This window comes from Triturus cristatus, chromosome 4_2 (assembly GCF_964204655.1).
Source record: "Triturus cristatus chromosome 4_2, aTriCri1.1, whole genome shotgun sequence".
NCBI lineage: Eukaryota > Metazoa > Chordata > Amphibia > Caudata > Salamandridae > Triturus > Triturus cristatus.
Window position 1 is genome coordinate 667,163,652 of NC_140586.1, and position 23,377 is coordinate 667,187,028.

Consider the following 23,377-nt stretch of genomic DNA (forward strand, 5'->3'; position numbering starts at 1 on the left):
CTTTTCTCTACAAGTATTGGAGTACCATGGATTGGAAGGCCTAAGTGGCTTTTTAGAATCGGAATAATCCAGTGTGGTAAAATACGTTCCCAACTTATCAATGTTTTTTTGGTAAAGAGATGGGAGTAGAGAACTCTGGGTTCCCTCAGCGGTTGCTCCAATCAAATTGATCTCCAGAGCCATCAGCTCTATAAGGTCTCTTATTTTGCACAATTTGTCTTCCTGAAAAGAGACCCTGTGCCATTTAAGGCGTCGTTTACAATTAGAGGGTACTACTTCTTTTGTTACCAATTCCATTTCATTATGTGACCTGGAGGTTGTTCAGTGGTTATTTAAAAGCATGCATAGCGGATTGTGGTCACTGTCTTGTGATGGTAAGATTTCCATATCGTCCAAGTCCTGCCAGAGCCGAATGTCCAGTAGGATATAATCAATCCTTGATGGACAGTTGGCCCTATTGTATGTGTTGGCCCCAGACTTATTCGAATGTGTCCTACCATTCACAGCTCTTAGATTATGCGCCACAGTTAGGGCATTTAATTGTATGGCCCTTTGTGACCACTTCTTTATTGGGACTAGGCTGAGAGGGGGTATTGAGAATTTATTGCCCTGTTCACCCAAGCCCAAAACATCCTCGGAACAAAGGGGTTCGAAGGTACAATTAAAATCACCAGCTACAATGACAACTGATTTAGGATTGATACTGGACAGCTCACTCTCGAAGGCTTCTATAGTGGAGGAAAGTTGCGCCCCAGGAGACCCTCTGGCATATATATTAAAGATTTCTAGGTTTTGACCACTTTTTAGACCTTTCACTGACAGATGTAGAATGTCATTTGTAGGGGTTGTTTTCTATACAGGCTGACCAATTCAGAGCAATGTTTAACCAGATGTGAAGCCCCCCAGCTGGTCGACCTTTCCCTGAATGTAAAGCAGGGAGTAAGTAGGTAGTAAAACCAGACTTATAGAGGGGAACAGTGCTCCAGGTCTCTTGGAACAGACAAATGTCTTGCTTGTTATGTTATGTTATGTTATGTTAGGAGCATTTATATTGCACACAGCTGCCCCAGCTAAGGGGCGTTCTGGCGCATGACCGGTAAAAACACAACTAACACTGAAATTGAAGACACAGGAGGGGGACATCTAGTTAGGAGGGAAAAATTAAAACAGAAGGGTTTTTATGGCTTTACGAAAAAGGAGAAGAATCTTCCATCGCGCGAATCTCAAACGGAAGCGAGTTCCAAAGCGCTGTTGCTTTTACCCGAAAAGACCGACCACCAACTCGGCTGAGCTTAAACCTCGGAACCACAGCAAGTGCTTGGCCCATTGATCTTAAAGAGCGAGTCGGAACATAGCTAGACAAGAGATTCGAAAGGATCTGGGGAGCTAATCCTTTCATGATCTTAAAAGCCAGACATAAGACTTTAAAATGAATTCTTGACTTAATCGGTAGCCAGTGTAAGGATCGAAGAGTACTTGAGACAGAGCAGGACCTAGGCAAGCCAACTATGGCTCTAGCTGCGGCATTTTGGACATGTTGAAGGCGGATGATTTCTGCCTGACTTGTCCCTATCAGGAGCGAGCTGGCATAGTCCAGACGGGATATTACTGTTGCCTGAACCACCAGCTGCCTGGTAGGAGGGTCAAAAAACTTCAGGACAGATCTTAAGCCCCGAAGGACCCCAAAGCAGCAAGCTGCGGTTTTCTTGGTGTGCCCAACAAAGCTCAGAGTGGAGTCCAACCACACTCCCAAATTTCTCAATGCAGTAACCGGAGTTGGAGACGGCCCCAGTTCTGGAGGCCACCATCTGTCCCCCCAAAGTTCCTTGCCCCTCCCGACAACCATGACCTCAGTCTTCTTAGCGTTGAGCTGGAGACAGTTGGCATTCATCCAGCTCGCCACTGCCCTCAGTCCATTCTGGAACCTAGGGGCATCCAAGTCAGCGTCCCCGCTGATGGTAACCGCCAGCTGTGTGTCGTCCGCATATGAGACCATATTCATGCCCCACTGCTTGACGACATCAGCCAGCGGTCTCACGTAAAGATTGAATAACGTGGGACTCAGCGAGGATCCCTGTGGCACCCCCAGGCCCAGAGGATGGAATTTGGACTGATACGGTGGTATAGCAACGCAAAAGGACCGGTCGTCGAGAAAGGAACGGAACCACTGTAGGGCTAACCCCCCAATACCTATCTCCTCCAGGCGATGTAGAAGGATGCGATGTGAAACAGTATCGAAGGCGGCGCTCAGATCTAATAATACTAGCGCCGCCGCCTGTCCCCCATCCAGCACCGAACGCAGATGTTCAACCATGGCGAGAAGGGCTGTCTCCGTGCTGTGCCCAGTACGAAACCCGTTCTGGGTAGCATCCAGGATGTTAGCTCGGGTGAGATGGTCGGAGAGAACCTGGTTGACGTGAGCCTCCACCAATTTTGCCGGCCAAGGAAGCAAAGAAATGGGCCGATAACTCTCCGGCTTCAACGGATCCAAGAATGGTTTCTTCAGGATAGGAGAAACCACTGCACGCTTCCATTTAGCTGGAACCATGCCCGTAGCCAGCGAGATGTTGATCAGGGAACAGACAGTGGAGCGTCCCAAAAAAGACTGATCCCTGAAGAGGGCAGGTCTTACCGGATCCAGAGGAGATCCCGATTTAATCTTCAGGGACAGTCTATCAAAAACCTCAGGTAGGAGCAGGGGAAAAGAGTCCAAAGTAGGAGGGGCAGAAAAAATGTCCACGACCTCCAAGGGTGGCCTTGTACAGGGAAAGGCCCGGTAGATGCCCTGCACTTTCTCCAGAAAGAAAGAAGCTAAAGCCTCACAATGAGAGGTAGAAGCCATAGAAATTCGTTTAGACAGAAGATCTCTGAGGGCCTTGAATATGGTTTTAGACGGGTTTGAGCTGTTGCGGAATTCCAGAGAGTAGAACGCTGCACGGGCTCTACATATGGCACGGTGATAAGTCTTAATGGAAGCCAGATACGACGCTTTCTTAGCCGCATCATAAGACCTCCGCCATTCTCTCTCGGCCCGCCTACAGTTCCCTTTCAAAGCACGTAAAGCGCTGTCATACCAGGGGTTCGACTTTCTGGAGCTCAATTTACTTGTAATAATCGGGATCAAAGAGTCAAGCGCCCTGGTAATCCATTGACAGAACTGGTCATAACCCGTTTCAACGTCATCCAAAGATCCTAACGGATCAATAGTCAAAACATGATGCAGGTCCTCTAACCTAAGTTTACTCCAGTGTCTTCTAGGGACCGATCTAGCCAAAGGAGTAGAGGGGGTCATAGGCAGAGAGGCCCGAATATCCACTAGATAATGGTCAGTCCATCCTAGGGGTGAGATGGAAAAGACTATGGCTTCCGATAAATTAGTAAAAAAGGGATCCAATGTATGCCCCCCTATATGGGTGGGTTGTGAAACTTTTTGAAACAACTGAAGGGCCTCGAGATCCGCTAGAAAATTCAAGACAGCTGGGGTGCTCTGATTGTCCAGATGGAGATTAAGGACTCCCAGAATAGAAAAATTGGCACAACCAACTGCCAGGGAACTAACGGCGTCAGGGAAGGCATCTCTAAATGCAACATCGTTACCCGGAGGCCGATATACCACCATCCCTGAGATCGAAAACTGGGGGCTGATCGAGATCTTGAAGGAGGCGCTTTCGCACCCAGCGATATTTAAGACATTCCAGCTACAAGGGAAACTAGATTTAACAGCAAGGGCAATGCCCCCTCCTCTAGTTAGATGATTTAGAGTGAAGATGGAATAATCAGGGGGAAAGGCCAGATTGATAATAGCTGCATCGTCCTCCTGCAACCAAGTTTCCGTAATAGCAAAAACATCTGGGGTCTCATCCTGCATAAGGTCCAAGATGACTTGATGGTGTTGCACCAAGGACCTAACATTCAGGCTAAATATTCGAAGAGCGCGCGCCGTACCCTTACTCCGAGAAACAAAAGCCAAAGGCTTCTGGCGGGTATGTACGGGAGAGGCAAGAGCCCATCTTTTGCAGGCACAACAATATGGGCCGCTTAAAGGGTGGATAGTTACCTGATCGCACTCAGGGATGGTCAGTCCAATGGACCGTAACGTCTCATTGGAGTAGGTGATCATCACGGCACCAGAACGAAAAGTGCAAGAGAGATGACCCGCTGCGCCCAGCACGTCCCTAGCGCGGACGGGCGCAGACGGGCAGGACTTTGGCACGACTCCAGCTAAGCGACGGCGTCCCGCTGCGCGATCCCGCTGCGTGGGAAAGATCGACTTTAAGTAGGCGTCCCGCGAGGCTGACCGAGCGCAGTAACGCTCAAAATGGCGCCCGCCGGAAGATGCACTGCCCAATCCAAGATGGCGCCCAACCCGGACTACCCCCGTGACCCGGACCCACCAAAACGGCGGTGTATGTCAACAATTAAATGCGGTATGAGGGAGGGAAGTGCCTAGCGTAGTCCCAGATAAAACCAGGGGCAAACAAACAAAGTTGAAAGCAAATACAAAACAGGAGTATTTTAAAATAGTAAAGCGCTAGTAGCAACACGAGTGCAGCTCAGCTGTGCAGGTACCTTGTCTGGCAACCGGCGAAGAAAGGACCGCCTTAAGTAGGTGTCCCGCGAGGCTGACCGAGCGCAGTAACGCTCAAAATGGCGCCCGCCGGAAGATGCACTGCCCAATCCAAGATGGCGCCCAACCCGGACTACCCCCGTGACCCGGACCCACCAAAACGTCGGTGTATGTCAACAATTAAATGCGGTATGAGGGAGGGAAGTGCCTAGCGTAGTCCCAGATAAAACCAGGGGCAAACAAACAAAGTTGAAAGCAAATACAAAACAGGAGTATTTTAAAATAGTAAAGCGCTAGTAGCAACACGAGTGCAGCTCAGCTGTGCAGGTACCTTGTCTGCCAACCGGCGAAGAAAGGACCGCCTTAAGTAGGCATCCCGCGAGGCTGACCGAGCGCAGTAACACTCAAAATGGCGCCCGCCGGAAGATGCACTGCCCAATCCAAGATGGCGCCCAACCCGGACTACCCCCGTGACCCGGACCCACCAAAACAGCGGTGTATGTCAACAATTAAATGCGGTATGAGGGAGGGAAGTGCCTAGCGTAGTCCCAGATAAAACCAGGGGCAAACAAACAAAGTTGAAAGCAAATACCAAACAGGAGTATTTTAAAATAGTAAAGCGCTAGTAGCAACACGAGTGCAGCTCAGCTGTGCAGGTACCTTGTCTCTGTCTATAAAATTATTCCACTCTGGTAGTAGAATTTTTTTCTGCAACCCAGCAATGTTCCATGAGAGAAAACGAATGGTCGTTGGGGCACTAACCTTGGTGTAGATGCCACTAGTGCTAATGTGCATATCATGATTATCCAGTGGTGTCCCCCACTCCCCAAGCCCGGCCCCCCTACTATTAGGACAGGAGGCTGGGTCAACTCTTCCCTCATCCTTTGATCTAATATCCAATGCTGACGGGAGTGTTGTATCCAGTCAATCCACTATATTCAGCCCAGACTCAGTCCCTTCTCCTTCGGGCAACCACAATGGGGAAAAACGGAACTGGATTTTCGAATGCTCAGGGGGGGAAGTGCGGTATTCAAGCACCACTAGATTATCTGCAATTTCGTCATTGAGTAGCAATAACTCTATACAGTCTGTCAAAGATCCCTCTTTTTTAATCCTCTTGACTTTAATCAGATCCTCCCGTATGACCGATCTACAGCCTCTCACATGTCTTATCCAGTGGATGACTTTATTGTGGAGAGAATCTTGGGTTTCGAATCTGTGCCGGCTCTGGAGTTTTGGGACCCTAGACATATAGATTGTAGATTTAAGGTTCCTCATATGTGGGTTGCGCATATTGGAATCAGAACATGGTTGATCAATAGACCCTTCTCTGGACGGTGCAGTTCTATCGTGTTTAGGTCTTAGGTGGGGCTGTTCTGATGTCTTGCCTCTGATATCCTTACCCGGTACAAACTCAAATGATGGAGTGGAATTTCTCAAGGGAAAGGAACCAGAGATAGGGCGTTGAGCCTGCATCACCTGGCCAGGTACTGAACCACACCCACTTTCCCCTGAACGCTTCCCCTCCCCACCCCCACCTGTGCTCTTCCTTAAAGGTAGGGGAGGTTGAGTGGCTGGGGCAAGGGACCTGAGTTCGAGCACATTAACTTTTTCCCTCAACATGACTAATTCCCTTTCGAGAAGTTCCATTCTCTGTTGGAGTGCAACATTATGAGGGCCACAAGAACTACAGTGAGCTGAATTAACAGGGGGTTCGGCCACACCTTCTTGACTAGGGGTAGAAATTGAGCTGTGTGCAGAGCTGGGGTCTAAAACAGCAAATCTATTTAGGCAAGGTATGTCGTCCAACAGGCCTTCGTAGGCTTTACCCTTACTAATGGCTCTCGGAAAATCACTCGGGCCTTCATTTTCTATTAAAGAGGGGGACCCAGAGGTGACCTCAGTAGGATCATGTACTAGTACAGTTGATAATTTTGATGTTGTTTTCCTAGTAAACATAGTGGGGACAACTCTTTCATGTGGTTGTGTTAATGCGAATACTTCCTCAGAATCACTTGTGTTTGTAGCTACAATAGGGGTAATGCTATCTCCCAGAATGACTTCGCATTCATTTACAATGCCCTTGATCCTTGTGAGGACACAGTTATTTGCCGCGTGGGTGGCCTTCTTCACCTTTTTCCCTTTTTTAGCTAGCAATGGACCCCCTCCCTCCATTGACTTCCTCTTCCCCATTGTAAGAACTCAACAAACTGATGATGAGGACCAGACACTAATGTCAAAAGGAATGGCAAACTAAAGCTGAATGTCTAGATGGTTCAAACAGTACCTTGATGCAGCAGTTCCAAAGGCAAATGAAAGAGGAGGGGCCCAGCCCAGCCTCCTCCTGGCGACGACGGGCGCGGACGGGCCCGCCCTTGGCCCGGGCTTTGACCGGGCGCGCCCGCGCGCGTCCCGCGTTGCGGGAGGGCTGCTGGCAAGATATAGTCCCCGGCGCTGCTGTGACGCGTTTGCCCAGCACCACCCAGAGCCTGCTGGGAGATGTAGTCAGGAAAGAGCCGTTTCCCTCACGGCACGACCCGATGGTCGATAGGCGAGCTGGCTGTTCCCCTCACGGCGTGACAAAGAGGAGCTAGTGTGAGCCTGGCCGTTCCCCTCACGGCTGAAGCAGGTATGCGTAGCGTGCGTCCCGTGCTGCGGGAGGGCTGCTGGCAAGATATAGTCTCCGGCGCTGCTGTGACGCGTTTGCCCAGCGCCACCCAGAGCCTGCTGGGAGATGTAGTCAGGAAAGAGCCGTTTCCCTCACAGCAAGACCCGATGGTCGATAGGCGAGCTGGCCATTCCCCTCACGGCTTGACAAAGAGGAGCTAGTGCGAGCCTGGCCGTTCCCCTCACGGCTGAAGCAGGTATGTTTTTTGTTAATTTGATTCCCTGCCTCCATTGTTTGCTATGAGAGAGTTTTGCTGTGGTTGATTTACTCCAAGGCTGGGCAGGAACACATTTCACCCTGTTTTGACACCATTAGGACTGTAACTTTGGGAATGTATTTTGTGAATTGGAGTGTTTGGGCAATGTTTGTTTTGTATCAACATACCACTCTCAAACCTACCTTATTTTTCCCAAAACCCTAGCAATTTATTTCAAATTATTCCCCATTTTCCCACTGCTCGCCCTGGTCCTTCCTCCATTTAATATTAATTGTAGTATACATTCATGTGCCGATATCTCTGCCACCATGGCAGGGATCTCCACATGTTAAGACAGATGAGGTGGAAGTCTTTGGCTATAAGTTTGTGAATTGCTTTTTGAACTACGAGTGGGACTACTTTATGTACTACAAAATGTAGTTTGTGACTCAGGCCCTTGATTTGTAATAGCTTGAGGGACATTGAGAACTTGTGGCCTTTATATGTGAGGCTCATGGATGTTTATATATAAGATTTAGGAAGTGTGACTGTGGATGTTAAGGTTTTGTTTATGTTGTTTAGTGTTGGAATAAGTAGGGAGGACCAAGGGTCATGCAATCTGGTGACAGGTGCTGGCTGAGCTAGTGTGAGGCACAGAAGAACTTAAGCAAGGTCAAACAAATATATTGACGTGATTATAATATCATTATGATTGAATCATTGAAGCTCAACATTTATGACTGATTTACAGTATAATCGAGTATCAATTATTAAGCGTGAATTTTCAACGTGCAACCAATAAACTTGCAAGAAAACGCACAAATTTGCTCTCTTAACTTTCCTTCTGTTGTCTGCTTATGTGAAAGTGTGTGTGTGTGTGTGTGTTTCCATATAATGAAATAATATACGCTAGATTTCATTGGCACGTGCAGAATTGTCTTAAAACATAGTACATGCCTATTTTATTTCCAGACTCTTCATCAGTGTTCTGTTTATATGTTTGTGTTAGAAAGTAATATTCTTAGCACTCCAACTATAACACTCAGCACATTTTGCTTTTCATCTAGCCCACTCAATGGAATGACCTGAAGCATCTTTAGGAGCTGGGGCACTAACTCACCTATAACTTATAGGCAATAAAGGATAACATCTCAAGTGTCAGCATAATATGCTTCACCTTGCCTTTCGATAAGCTTGTTAGGTTTAAGTATTCTTTGCTGGGGCTGTTGGCAACAAGATAGCTTACTGTTTGAGCATATTTGATTGACTCCTTTCACCTTTTCAGGACTAGGCTCTCTGTTTAGACCAGTACTTCCCAAACTTTTTAGAATCACAACCAATTCTTAGAATGACATACGTTCACAACCCATCTATCTTTAATGGAATGAGGAGGGTGATTTTTTTAATGTAACTAAAGCATTGTGTGGTGGCATTTAGCCATTTACAGACAGCACATTTTCCATTGAAATGGGTACTACATTTACAAAGGCATACAGTTTTACTAATACAGCTGTATATCACACCAATGATAATGTGTGGAAATCGTGTTTCTGTGAATAGGTATCGTTTGTGCATTACCAAGTAAAGGATCTCGATTTGTTTTGATTCTATTAAACTCTCTGTTCCCAGCACACTTCGAAATTACAAAAAAGAGATTCATTTTTGCTCTTTAGCTGCTGAATGTATGCAGTTCATTTGCATGTATTTCCATTTTGTTCTTTAATGCAAAGAAATAAAAGACTTTTATTTCACACTCCATGTACTCCAGCAAGATTGTCATATAATTCACTTTAAAAACTCCTCTCACTTTGCAGGCAGAGATGGCAAAGTAAACACCTATGACTATGTTAAAGGAATAGGCAACAGTTTGTCAGAAGACTTGCCTAACGTAACGTCTCTCTATTAAACACCGGCTAGCTAATGAGACAAGATAAATACAAAATGTAAAAACAGTTTTAGTTATTGCTCGGACTTTCCCGACTCACCAAAAATCAGCTCACGGCCCACAGTTTGGGAAAGTCTCGCTTAGACCATTCTGGTTGGTTGCCGGACAGCCATTCAAAATATCAGTTGCTCCCAAAACTGTTTTAATGTCCATGGAATTATGGACAATCTAAACACAACTGGCTTTCACATGTTTTGGCACAAAATTCATCTTTCCTTTGTCTAAGCCATCCCTACACAAACTGGATTTTATAATTTGTTTAAACTGAACTCTGCTCTTTAAGTATTGTGCCATATTCATATTTTAGTGACAGTTTGGTTTTCTGTCTCCCCTAATCTTTAAATATGAATGTTTAACTGTCAAAAGACTAAATGCTAAGTAATTTTTTAGTTTTTTTTGTCTTAAAGCAGTACAATGTTCTCAAGTGTGTGTCTATTTACACTCATGTATCTTTAGCATGAAAGAATGTTTATTTTTATGTATTGAATGACCACATCAATGCATGAGTTAAAGTAAACCTTTTAGGAGAGCATTCTTGTCCGAGGCTGCTTATCATCCATTATAATTGTCAAACATGAATATCATAATCCTATAATTATGTTATGCAAATTGTTCTTTGTCCTCCACAGTTTCACCATCAGCAATGGCTTGAAGGCTAAAGATGGCTTATTGCAGCTTGATATTGAACACACAGACCGCATACCTCCTACACTGGTCTCTAGCAAGGGTATTCAAGTACTACAAGGAAGTCTGGTGGTTATTTCTCATAACATCCTTGAGCTTACGGATCCAGATAGTCCATTGGACAATCTTACCTATCACGTTATCCAGACTCCACAGCATGGCCATCTCTTTTTGAAAGAGGCCGTTCTTCAACACAACCAGTTCACACAGACAGATGTGAACAATAGACATCTTTCCTACAAGCACAATGGTGGAGGTGGAGAACTCGATAAGTTTCTGTTCATTGCCAGTGACAAGGTGAATCATGGTTTTCTGGTGGACGGACAGCTGAGGGAAGACCCAGTGGTCTTTACAATACAGGCAAGTATATTGTAAGGACGTTCTAAAAATCCATTTATAAACAGCACAATAAGTGAGTTTTAGTACTGGCACCGTATTAATGCCTGTACAGTTTTTAATTTACACGATCTGAAAATGTCTTTTAATTTTCTCATTGTAATACACTGTACTTTTGCATATCGTTTAGGACTACCCTTTTAAGCATTGGTAATATGCCTCTGAACAAGTTAATTAGGTTTGTTTTTCCACTACTTTAAGTATGGTGGTGTTTTCACCTAAAATAAATCTAAAAAATTAAGATATTAAAAATATTTGTAAGCAAACGTTTTTTAATATACCGGCTTGTGGTTGCTGATGGATTATTTACCTTGTTATGCGTGTGTTTCTTTTACCACACAATTGGTGAGCCAGTTGAAAGTGTCATAGAATGCCTTGTTCATCCAACGTGAGTGTGTCTGCTATATTCAACATCAGGGTCTCTAACAGTGGCACAGGAGCATCTGAAAGCCCACCAGTACCCTGGAAGTAGCACCCTGAATTGCAAGACAACACAGTTTGGAATTCAGAGTTTCTAGTCATACTGAAAAGGTCAACACTACATATCTTGATATCTCTGTATCCTTGAAGTGGACATCAGTCCAGTGAATGGCATGGCCACATGCTTACACACAAACACACACTGTGATGGCCTGCAGTACCTACAACATGACCACCTGTCTCCACTCTCAGTTTAGCAAAGTCACATGGAGTTGTTCACTTTGCAAGCCCCGCTTTTTCAGTCATACAATATGTATGAAAACTGGACCAGAACAAAAGTGCCAGCAATAGCCAAAATGGAGTCATTGAACCATTAGACTGCCGGAGAGTGGAAATGTGGACGAATAATGCATTAGAAGCCCTGTAGCCAAGGAGAGGCTGGATAGAGAGGGGAACCTTTTTTCAGACAGTGGGAGTAGAGTGCACATGTGTATTTGTTTAAATGGATCTATGTGCATGTGTACGCTTTTGTGCCCTCATATATATGTGCATGTGGTTGGCATCATGACCTGTCAGGGTTCATCTTTGGCATAATTATGAATATTCCTGACATAGAGTTGACACTGGCATAATAATGTTAGGTCTTGACATATGTTGGGCATCCTGGGACTAATCAAAGAATAAAAGCAGCTTTGCTTGCCATGCTGCGAGCTTGGTGCTTGGTCATGAGTTGCACACCCCGCAAGGGATGTCAGACCGCTGCGTGTTGAAGCTTCAGCGTGCAGGGACCTCCGTGTCAGTGTCAGCGTAGAAGCGTCTCCTCTGACTACCTAGTGAAGATGCGATTCTTTTATACCCTAAAGAGGTAGCCTCTGGATTTCTACCACAACCAGTATGTTGTGAGTACAATTATGTAAATGAGCCTAAATCAATAATTGTAACTCTGCAAAGTAGCCCTGTCGCCCAAGGATGAACAAAGCGATGACATTTGTACAGAGTATATTAATCCTGTTATGTACGTCATGTGCAGGGGATTAAGATATGATGCTGAGAATCCTTATGCATAATACATGAGGGTAGTTTCAAGGAAACCAATCGGTATTTATTCAGTAAAAGAAGGGGGATGGGAGCACACTGCTACCTCCCAGCACAGTTCGCCCCTTTGCATCCTGGTACATGCAGTTCAATTTAAATGCTTACTTGAAATTTTGCAGAGTGTCTTACCAAAGTTGGTGCAGGTTAGTGCTGTTAATCTCTAGACACATGTGTTTCTGGATTTCATCCTTCTTCAGTAGAGATAAAACAAAATTCTTCTGGGGTTTGCTGAGAAAGCTGCCACAATCCTCTCAGGTCTCTGTACCTCTCCTTGGCGCACAGGTGCCTCCCATGAGCTCGTCAGCCCAGTGGCTCAAGGGAGCCTTTTTGAAATGCTTTCTCAGCAAACCCCAGAAGAATTTCGTTTTATCTCTACTGAAGAAGGATGAAATCCAGAAACACATGTGTCAGATTAACAGCACTAACCTGCACCAACTTTGGTGAGACACTCTGCAAAATTTCAAGTAAGCATTTAAAATTGAACTGCATGTACCAGGATGCAAAGGGGCGAACTGTGCTGGGAGGTAGCAGTGTGCTCCCATCCCCCTTCTGTTTCGATATTTATTCAGTACTTAACTGGGTAAAAGGTCATTGCTAGAACCATGATGCAGAGCAAGGTATGACAAATGTAGGTAAAAGGTTGCTTTGCTACTTAGGCCTGGGTTAGGGAACATAACAAGTGAAGCTCAGAATAGATGCACTAGATAACAAACATTTCAGTGATAAACTTGAGGAGACCATGTAGTTCATCAGGCCCAAACTTTCTAGTGTCTAAATAATGCTTGTGTGACATGGTAGAATGTGACATTAAAAATATGAGACTCACTTTGATAATGCTTATATTTTGTATATTACTAAAATTGCATGGCAGATGCATCAATGGGAATTTTGTAGTAACACTGTTAATTTTAGCTAGACTCTCCCACCCAGGACCACCTCCCATCTACTGTGGGTTACGTGTTATTAAAATTGAAAGGTGCTCACGGGCCTGGTACACCTTGTGCTTAGGTGGTTGGCCTACTTTAAATACTTTTGTTTATTGTGCAAGTTTATTTTATTGCCTCAGTGTATTTGCTTATAGGCAGGATATTTACATGACCACTGGTCTCAGTTGACCCTTATTATTGCAGATCAAACTGGCATGCCAGGCTGCATGTTAGAGAGGTTCCAGTGTTTGATGGGATGGCAACTATTGTTGGTAACTTGCATCTTTCAGGTGGTCCAGAGAAGGTTTGTCAAATGTAATAAGTGACTGTTGAATTTTAACATGAATGTGAAAAACCTGCATCCTGTGATGGAAAGGCTCGCATTTGTGTCTTACCTTAGCTATGTGGGTGGGTCATTCATTTCAGAATGCTACACGAGATAGGGTTGCCAACAAAATAGTTACAGGGCATGTTGCTCTTTCTAGCCACAGCGCTGACCCTCCCCCATACCTTATGCCCTGCCACCCGGGCACTCATTGCACCACTGAGCACAGTTCCGATACCTATTTGCAGACTCCAACCACTGTATAATGGCCACAGAGACACAGACACACACACAAAAGAACACCCTATACATTGTTTCTCACTGGTAATCTGCCGAGGCCCTCCTACCTTTGCACGCGTGTATCATTACATTGGAAAGGTCAGTTTCAGAATGCACAGCTCCTTTCTCCTGAATCTAGATGTACAGATGTCTGCTGAGTTCTCTCTACACCCGTTCCATATGAGGGCCAAATCAAAAAATGCAGATCCGCATTCTCCCGAACAGAAAGGCCTCTTCTGAGCAAACCCGAAATGTAAATGACTGTAGCCCTGCAATCCGGAGTTCTAAACACTATGTTCTCAATTGTGTCACTTCGAAATGTTGGCGTGCAGGTTTTCAGCACTAGGCTTGTTCATCTGTGAAACGTGCTCCATCATGGGCCATTTCAGATAAATCTATTCTCAGAATGTTTCTTTGCTGAGATAGTGTGAAATCTTATTCGTTTTTAACGATAGGGTGACAGGCAAACATAGCCAACCAAACTTATCTGGTTAAAAATGTTTGATTCTGAGAATGAAATGCCCACTGTTGAAATATTTTAGAAGTTAACGGAGTAGAGAAAGTATATTTTCTATAGAAAATGTATTTCAACCATAAAAATATAAACGCTGGAGGCTTCGTAACATATATATTTACGTCTATGTCTGAATATTCCAATTAAGTGCTATTACAATATAGTGTTGCCTTTCTTTAATGGTATTCTCTTAGGAGTATAACGTCTGCAGTAAAAGTAAACCAACAATAGTAAGTAAAGATGAAAAAAGAGAAAACAAGGCAATGCAGCAGTTGCAAATTTGGGATTGCCGCATTTCGTCCATGCGCCTGGAGATGAAAGGCACACGTCGCATGTTTGTCTGTTTTAATTGCTTATCTATAGCAGTTCAAGCTTCTCTTATGAACTGTCACTTTGTTTATGTGCATGATGCCAGACCCCATGAATTATAAATGCTGTGAAACAGAAAGTCCACATGGCTGAAACAATCGGTCCGCCAAACTTGAAAAGAAACAATCACATTTTAAATGTTCTTCTTCTGACATGTCCCCAAGTACCTTTCATATGCGACTACATCAAGTAGTGAGGCAAGCGATCTCTGTGGGGGCCGCGGAACTGCTTATTCGGGACTGACAGGTTAAACATGGCAGCCTTTGGAGCCACCAGAGAGAGGCTCCTTTGGCAAAAGTTCAAGAGGCAGTGTTTTGGAAAGATGCGCTTGACCAGCTCCCAGGTGAGCTTGAATCCCATTGCAAGCTAGAAAACTCTGAACTCATTCTAACAGCTGCCTGCTTTGCAAGGCAGATTGCCACAATTATACGGGATGGCTTTAGTGTGTATGTTCAAAGCAATATAAGACGGTCAAGTCTTGTTGTGTGTGTTTGTGTGGTACAAGTACTGGTACACAAATGTTATCAGGCACTTCTTATTAATTGAATCTTAAGGATACTGTGCTGTGTTAATGGTACAGTAGTAATTTTAGTCTTGTTACGACTGTGTAGGAGAATTTAATTGAACAAGACTGTATTGAGCCAAATAACTCTTTAATGCCATTATGATTAGTATTTATGTAAACAATACGACAATTTCTCTTAAACAGTGTGGTGTTACCGCATGGTATGCAAAGTGTTAATTGGAAGTACGACCCATGCTGCATGCTTCTGTCCATGGCCTAGTTTGCTAATTAGTTGTCATAAGACGTCAGGTGGGCAACCATCACTTAAAAATTGCTCAATGCACTCAGTGAAGCAGCTAATGAGTTGGACAGTGGCCTGGAGGTGGGCTTCCCCGAGGAGACGCGCACTCTCTGAGCAGGTGAAAAAAGTTTTGATAGATCGCATCTCAGTGGTATAAAACTCAACACTTGGCCGAGTTACAGTCATGCGAACAACGAACACACTTTCCCAGGCCTTCTTCAGGGACTTCACACTACAGTGAATTCATGGACAATAATTTCCCTTAGCTAGCTTATTTTCAGGAAGAAGCGAAGTTAATTGTAGGTTTGAAATTACACTCAACTATCCAGTGAGCCATTTAGCTTGTTGTGTGAGCAGCTTGATTTTCTTTACATTTTGTCCGTTTATTAGTAAGCGAATTAACATTTTAATCTAAAATCCCATACTTTATTGCAATATGTGGTATTTCCGCTGGCCGAGTATGCACATTCACTTTTTAAACATTTAAACCAGATTGTTTAACCATGACACAATGGTGAAAATCTTTTTCAGTGGCCTTTAGGTTCACTCAAAAAGAATGATGGGATGGAAGAAGTAATCTCTAAAAAAGACCTACAGCCATAAAAGTGTTATACAATTTCACAATATTTGAGATGAAACCTATATAAATATGCAATAGTTAACATGATGGGTTCATTCTGATGAGTCATTTTCTAATTCACTTTAAAATCGTTGTTAATACTTTTTTTTTTACTTTGAAAACATGTGATAGGTGGAACATGAAGACAAGCTCCCACCCACTCTCATTGTTAAAGAAAGTCCCACGGCTGTGGAAAGTTTAAAAGATGGCAGAGTGGCCGTTCAGATCACAGCTCACAATCTCAAAGCCTCAGACATGGACAGCATACATGAAGATCTCACCTTCAGGATCCTGCGCAATCCTTATTTTGGACACTTGGAGAATGTCAAAACCGGTGAGCTAACCTTGGTTTCTCAGTATTTGCTACATTTTCAGCACAAAGTATTGCTGTTTCTCACGTGCAACACAATAAACATGTTGTTACCCGCAAAATGCTTCTTTTGAACTAATGCCTAATTTCACAAGAATTTGTCACATCATCAGTGTTAATTGCTCACAATGTACATGCAATGTGTGTGTGTCTGTGTAACAAAACAAAAGTTATGCTCTAAATATCAACCCAAAAATATTGACTAATTTCACAATATGTTGTCACAGACAAACTCAATGGCTTGCTAAGAAAGTTCAGTGTGTGTGTGTGCGTGCATGTGTGTGTGTGTACTAAAAAAAAACCAAAGGTTAAAGTAAAAGATCTGGGTTTTTTTAAAACTTAGAAATTCACTAAAACACCAAAGGTTAAAGTGACATTATATCTAGATGAAAAGTTATGCTCTAAATATCATCCCCACAAATATTGACTAATTGCACAATATGTTGTCACAGCCAAACTCAATGGCTCGCTAAGAAAGTTCAGTATATATATATATATATATAATATAAAAAAAAAAATCACAGAACAAACCATAGGTTTCAAGGGTGTTATAGTTAGCTGGCCATTTCAATCGTACAAAACCATAGAAATTCCTCTGTTATAGTTAGTTCTGCTAACTATAACTCACGCGCCCCGCAATGCACTGCTGATGATGTCACATATTGCATCATTCATGACATGGTCAGTGACATCACTGATGACATCACTGATGACATCTCAAATGACATCACTGATGACATCACTGATGACATCATCCAGTGAATGTGGTTTAGTTTGAAATGTAAATATGTATTATATATATACCAATCTGTATTGATGATTGAGTGGATATATAACTGTCTGGATGGAGGATTTAGTAGCTGTCTGACTGTCTGTTTAAGTGAGCAATTAAAAGTGTCACTTAAAACATGGATTAGTAACTAAACTATGTGAATGTGTGCATCACTGTCTCTGTTGTTGTATAACATGCTGCATCAGTTGGTCACTAACTACATGAGTGTGTATATTAGTTATTGATTAGTTCGGTGAGTATTTGCATAGGGCACTGAGTTTGTGTGTGGTTGGATGGGGTGTGTGTAACTCTATGCATAGATGTGTGAATGGTTGATTGACTAGGTGTATAGGTTTAAGTGTGCATGTGGAAACAGTTGTTTGGGTGACTGAGTGTATTTATCTGTGTGTTGGTGAGCGAATATATGTTTTAGTTGTACATCTTCGACAAAGTAAAAAAATAAAAGGCATTGTATGTGAGAGTTGGTGTATATAAATAAGTATGTGTAAGAGTCAGTGATTGTGAGAGTAACTATATGAATGAGTGTATAATTGTAATGGTGATTTTTTAACATATGAACTATGAGTTACTATGTGTTTGAATAAATGAGGTGTTGTTGGATAATTGTGTAAGTGAGTAAATGTAAGTGTGATTAATTGTTTTCATGAGTGAGGAGGATGACTGCATAACTGACTAAGATGACTGCTGATGTGTCAATGTCTATATATGTGTATAAGTGCATTTGATAGTGTTCTATTAAATAGTGACTGCATGTATAAATGATTCTGTTGTTGAATGGGGAGTTGTGTATGTAGACTTAGGAATCAGTGTGTGGGTATGTAGTAACTGGTATTGGTGTGTCAATGGTTTCACATATGGTACTCTATTTTACAGTGAGAGAAGAAAGGTTATACTAGTGTATGATGAGGTTTATCAGATTTTCACGTGGATGATGTCATCAGTGATGTCATTTGAGATGTCATCAGTGATGTCATCAGTGATGTCACTGACCATGTCATGAATGATGCAATATGTGACATCATCAGCAGTGAATTGCGGGCGAGCGAGTTATAGTTAGCAGAACTAACTATAACGGAGGAATTTCTATGGTTTTCTACGAGTGAAATGGCCAGCTAACTATAACACCCCTCAAACCTATGTTTTTTTCTGTGAATTTCTAAGGTTTTTTAAATGCTAATTTCTAACTTTAATGTCTCTGAAACCTATGTTTTTTTCAGTGAATTTCGAAGGTTTTTTTAAATGCTAATTTTTAAGTGTGATATTAGTTATACCTATTTTTTTGTACTGATTTTCTACAGTTTTTTTAAAACTGTTTATGTATAAATAGTTTATTCATTAATTAACATTATATATTTTTCTGAAAATTGCAAATAAAAATGTAAAAAACAACTCAAACGGAAATATTGATTAATATTTTTGTTTTAATTTTTAATTTTAATATATTTATATTATTTTCTTTAAAAAAGAAAATTCAATTTTTTTTCCGGAGTCGCACACTCAAAGCGTACACATCACGGTTGGTGCGCGGATTCTAGCCACCATTTTAGAAAAGTCGTGAAGGATCCGCGTACGGTGTGCAACGGCTGCGTGTTTTTCAGTTACATCATATACATTTAATATTATGTGATGTGCGCAATTGGTATGTGACCAGTCCGTGACTCCTGCTCCCGCGCATTCACAACACATGCGCATTACGGTATGAGATGCTTGTGCAGTGGAGGGTTCCCCGTGACGTCATATACTTGCTGTGGCGTGCTGGGTGTGCGACTCCTGCAAAAAAATTGTATGTTCCAAAATGATATGTATGTGTCTTTAATATACATATTAGGGCAAGAGATTATCTAAGATATTCATAAAAATAATATATTTGTTCTTATAATAAACTTATATTATTTTTAAATATATTTTCGCTAAGTCGGGTGCGTGCATCGTGAGCGCAGAGAACCAGGTCAGCAGAGCTGCTGTAGAGCCAGAGAAACCAGGTCAGCAGAGCCGCTGTAGAGCCAGAGAACCAGGTCAGCAGAGCTGCTGCAGAGCCTAAGAAGCAGGTCAGCAGAGCTGCTCTAGAGCCAGAGACCCAGGTCAGCAGAGCTGCTGTAGAGCCAGAGAAACCAGGTCAGCAGAGCTGCTTTAGAGGGAGAGAACCAGGTCAGCAGAGCTGCTTTAGAGCCAGAGAAGAAAGTCAGGAGAGCTGCTCTAGAGCCAGAGAACCAGGTCAGCAGAGCTGCTTTAGAGCCAGAGAACCAGGTCAGCAGAGCTGCTTTAGAGCCATAGAACCAGGTCAGCAGAACTGCTTTAGAGCCAGAGAACCAGGTCAGCAGAGCTCTTTAGAGGGAGAGACCCAGGTCAGCAGAGCTGCTCTAGAGCCAGAGAACCAGGTCAGCAGAGCTGCTCTAGAGCCAGAGAACCAGGTCAGCAGAGCTGCTTTAGAGCCATAGAACGAGGTCAGCAGAGCTGCTTTAGAGCCAGAGAACCAGGTCAGCAGAGCTGCTTTAGAGGGAGAGAACCAGGTCAGCAGAGCTGCTTTAGAGCCAGAGAACCAGGTCAGCAAAGCTCCTTTAGAGCCAGAGAACCAGGTCATTAGAGCTGCTCTAGAGGCAGAGAACCAGGTCAGCAGAGCTGATTTAGAGGGAGAGAACCAGGTCAGCAGAGCCGATTTAGAGGGAGAGAACCAGGTCAGCAGAGCTGCTCTAGAGCCAGAGAACCAGGTCAGCAGAGCTGCTTTAGAGCCATAGAACCAGGTCAGCAGAGCTGCTTTAGAGCCAGAGAACCAGGTCAGCAGAGCTGCTCTAGAGCCTAAGACCCAGGTCAGCAGAGCTGCTCTAGAGCCGGAGAACCAGGTCCGCAGAGCTGCTGTAGAGCCAGAGAAACCAGGTCAGTAGAGCTGCTTTAGAGCGAGAGAACCAGGTCAGCAGAGCTGCTCTAGAGGGAGAGAACCAGGCCAGCAGAGCTGCTTTAGAGCCAAGGGACCAGGTCAGCAGAGCTGCTCTAGAGCCTAAGAACTAGGTCAGCAGAGCTGCTCTAGAGCCAGAGAACCAGGTCAGCAGAGCTGCTGTAGAGCCAGAGAAACCAGGTCAGCAGAGCTTCTTTAGAGGGAGAGAATCAGGTCAGCAGAGCCACTCTAGAGCCTAAGAACCAGGTCAGCAGAGCTGCTCTAGAGCTAGAGAACCAGGTCCGCAGAGCTGCTTTAGAGCCAGAGAACCAGGCCAGCAGAGCTGCTTTAGAGCCAGAGAACCAGGGCAGCAGAGCCACTCTAGAGCCTAAGAACCAGGTCAGCAGAGCTGCTCTAGAGCCAGAGAACCAGGTCCGCAGAGCTGCTGTAGAGCCAGAGAAACCAGGTCAGAAGAGCTGCTTTAGAGCGAGAGAACCAGGTCAGCAGAGCTGCTTTAGAGGGAGAGAACCAGGCCAGCAGAGCTGCTTTAGAGCCTAAGAACTAGGTCAGCAGAGCTGCTCTAGAGCCAGAGAACCAGGTCAGCAGAGCTGCTGTAGAGCCAGAGAAACCAGGTCAGTAGAGCTGCTTTAGAGGGAGAGAACCAGGTCAGCAGAGCTGCTTTAGAGCCAGAGAACAAGGTCAGCAGAGCTGCTCTAGAGCCTAAGAACCAGGTCAGCAGAGCTTCTGTAGAGCCAAAGAAACCAGGTCAGTAGAGCTGCTTTAGGAGGAGAGAACCAGGTCAGCAGAGCTGCTCTAGAGGGAGAGAACCAGGTCAGCAGAGCTGTTGTAGAGCCAGAGAACCAGATTAGCAGAGCTGCTCTGTAGCCTAAGAACAAGGTCAGCAGAGCTGCTCTAGAGCCAGAGAACCAGGTCAGCAGAGCTGCTCTAGAGCCAGAGAACCAGGTCAGCAGACCTGCTGTAGAGCCAGAGAAACCAGGTCAGCAGAGCTGCTTTAGAGGGAGAGAACCAGGTCAGCAGAGCTGCTTTAGAGCCAGAGAACCAGGTCAGCAGAGCTGCTCTAGCTGACACTGACTGACTGACACTGACTGACTGACACTGATTGACTGACACTGACTGACACTGACTGACTGACACTGAATGACACTGACTGACTGACCCTGATTGACTGACACTGACTGACACTGATTGACTGACACTGACTGACTGACACTGACACTGACTGACTGACACTGACTTACTACTCCCTACTATTCACTTTCTACTACTCTCTTACTACTACTCACTCTCTACTACTCCTCTCTACTACTCTGCTACTCTCTACTACTCACTCTCTACTACTCACTCTCTGCTACTCACTCGCTACTACTCTCTACTACTACTCTCTACTTCTCACTCTCTACTACTCTCTACTACTCTCTACCACTCACTCTCTACTACTCTACTACTCACTCTCTACTACTCTCTCTCTACTACTGTCCATCACTCACTCTCTACTACTCACTCTCTACTACTCACTCTCTACTACTCACTCTCTACTACTCGCTCTCTACTACTCACTCTATACTACTCTCTACTACTCTCGCTACTACTCACTCGCTACTACTCACTCTCTACTACTCTACTACTCCTCTCTCTACTACTCACTCTCTACTACTCTCTGCTACTCACTCTACTCACTCTCTACTTCTCTCTACCACTCACTCTCTACTACTCTAATACTCACTCTCTACTACTCTGTCTACTACTCACTCTCTACTACTCACTCTACTACTCTCTACTACTCACTCTCTACTACTCACTCTCTACTATTTACTCTCTAATACTCTCCTCTACTCGCTCTCCACTACTCACTCTCTACTACTCGCTCTCAACTAATCTCTTCTACTCACTCTACTACCCACTCTCTACTACTCTCTCTACTACTCTCTCTACTTCTCACTCTCTACTACTCTCTCTACTACTCACTCTCTACTACTCTCTACTACTCACTCTCTACTACTTCCTCTCTACTACTTGCTCTCTACTATTCACTCTCTACTACTCTCTACTTCTCACTCTACTATCCACTCTCTACTACTCTTTACTACTCACTCTACTACTCACTCTCTACTATTCTCTACTACTCACTCTCTGCTACTCTCTCTCTACTACTCACTCTCTACTACTCACTCTCTACTACTCCCTAGTACTCACTCTACTACTCTCTACTACTCACTCTCTACCACTCTCTCACTACTACTCTCTACTACTCACTCTCTACTACTCAGTCTACTACTCACTCTACTACTCACTCTCTACTACTCTCTACTACTCACTCTCTACTTTTCTCTCTACTAATCTCTACTACTCACTCTACTACTCACTCTCTACTACACTCTGCTAGTCTCTCTCTGCTACTCACTCTCTACTACTCACTCTCTACTACTCAATCTCTACTATTTGCAACTACTCACTCTCTACTACTCTCTACTACTCATGCTCTACTACTCTCTCTCTACTACTCACTCTCTACTACTCCCTCTCTACTACTCCCTAGTACTCACTCTACTACTCTCTACTACTCACTCTCTACCACTCTCTCACTACTACTCTCTACTACTCACTCTCTACTACTCACTCTACTACTCACTCTACTACTCACTCTCTACTACTCTCTACTACTCACTCTCTACTTCTCTCTCTACTAATCTCTACTACTCACTCTACTACTCACTCTCTACTACACTCTGCTAGTCTCTCTCTGCTACTCACTCTCTACTACTCACTCTCTACTACTCAATCTCTACTATTTGCAACTACTCACTCTACTACTCACTCTCTACTACTCTCTACTACTCATGCTCTACTACTCACTCTCTACTACTCTCTACTACTCTCTACTACTCACTCTCTACTACTCACTCTCTACTACTCACTCTACTACTCACTCTACTAATAACTCTCTCTACTACTCTCTACTACTCTATACTACTCACTCTCTACTCTCTATTACTCACTCGCTACTCTCTACCTCTCTCTACCTCTCTACCTCTCTCTCTACTACTCTCTACCTCTCTACCTCTACACCTTTATCTCTCTACCTCTCTCTACACGCACACATATGCACATATATATGCATAGATATGCATATGCAATTATATATATGTGTGTATATATACATACATACATAAACATATATATAATCTGCATATCTATATAAATACAAATATAAATGCATGCATTCATATACATATAAGCATACATATGCATGTAATGTACATGAAAGTTTGAAAAACACTAATACAAGCAAAGCTAAAAAGCCACCTAATTACAAACAGAATTGCTTTAACTTAAACCAGGGCGAGACCTATTGCATTTTCAATGCTTGTTTACTTTGGTTCCATCAAGAAAGCATTCAGATGTGTCACACATTTGCCATACTTTCTGAATGTTAGCACTCTAGTTGCTCATTAGATCACTGTAGTAAAGCTACTGCTCACCAGGGAAGTCTGCTGCTGGTATTCAAAGTGCAT

At 43.8% G+C, this 23,377-nt stretch overlaps 1 protein-coding gene across 1 annotated transcript in view; it reads left to right on the forward strand.

The window, feature by feature from the left end:
- The window catches only part of LOC146834868 (FRAS1-related extracellular matrix protein 1-like), a 991,143-nt gene that overhangs the window by 706,426 nt on the left and 261,340 nt on the right, over positions 1–23,377 (forward strand). Inside the window, exons 25-26 of the mRNA XM_085602468.1 lie at positions 10,006–10,420; positions 15,942–16,143. Of these exons, the coding sequence (XP_085458594.1) occupies positions 10,006–10,420; positions 15,942–16,143 (617 nt within the window). The remainder of the gene's footprint in view (positions 1–10,005; positions 10,421–15,941; positions 16,144–23,377) is intronic.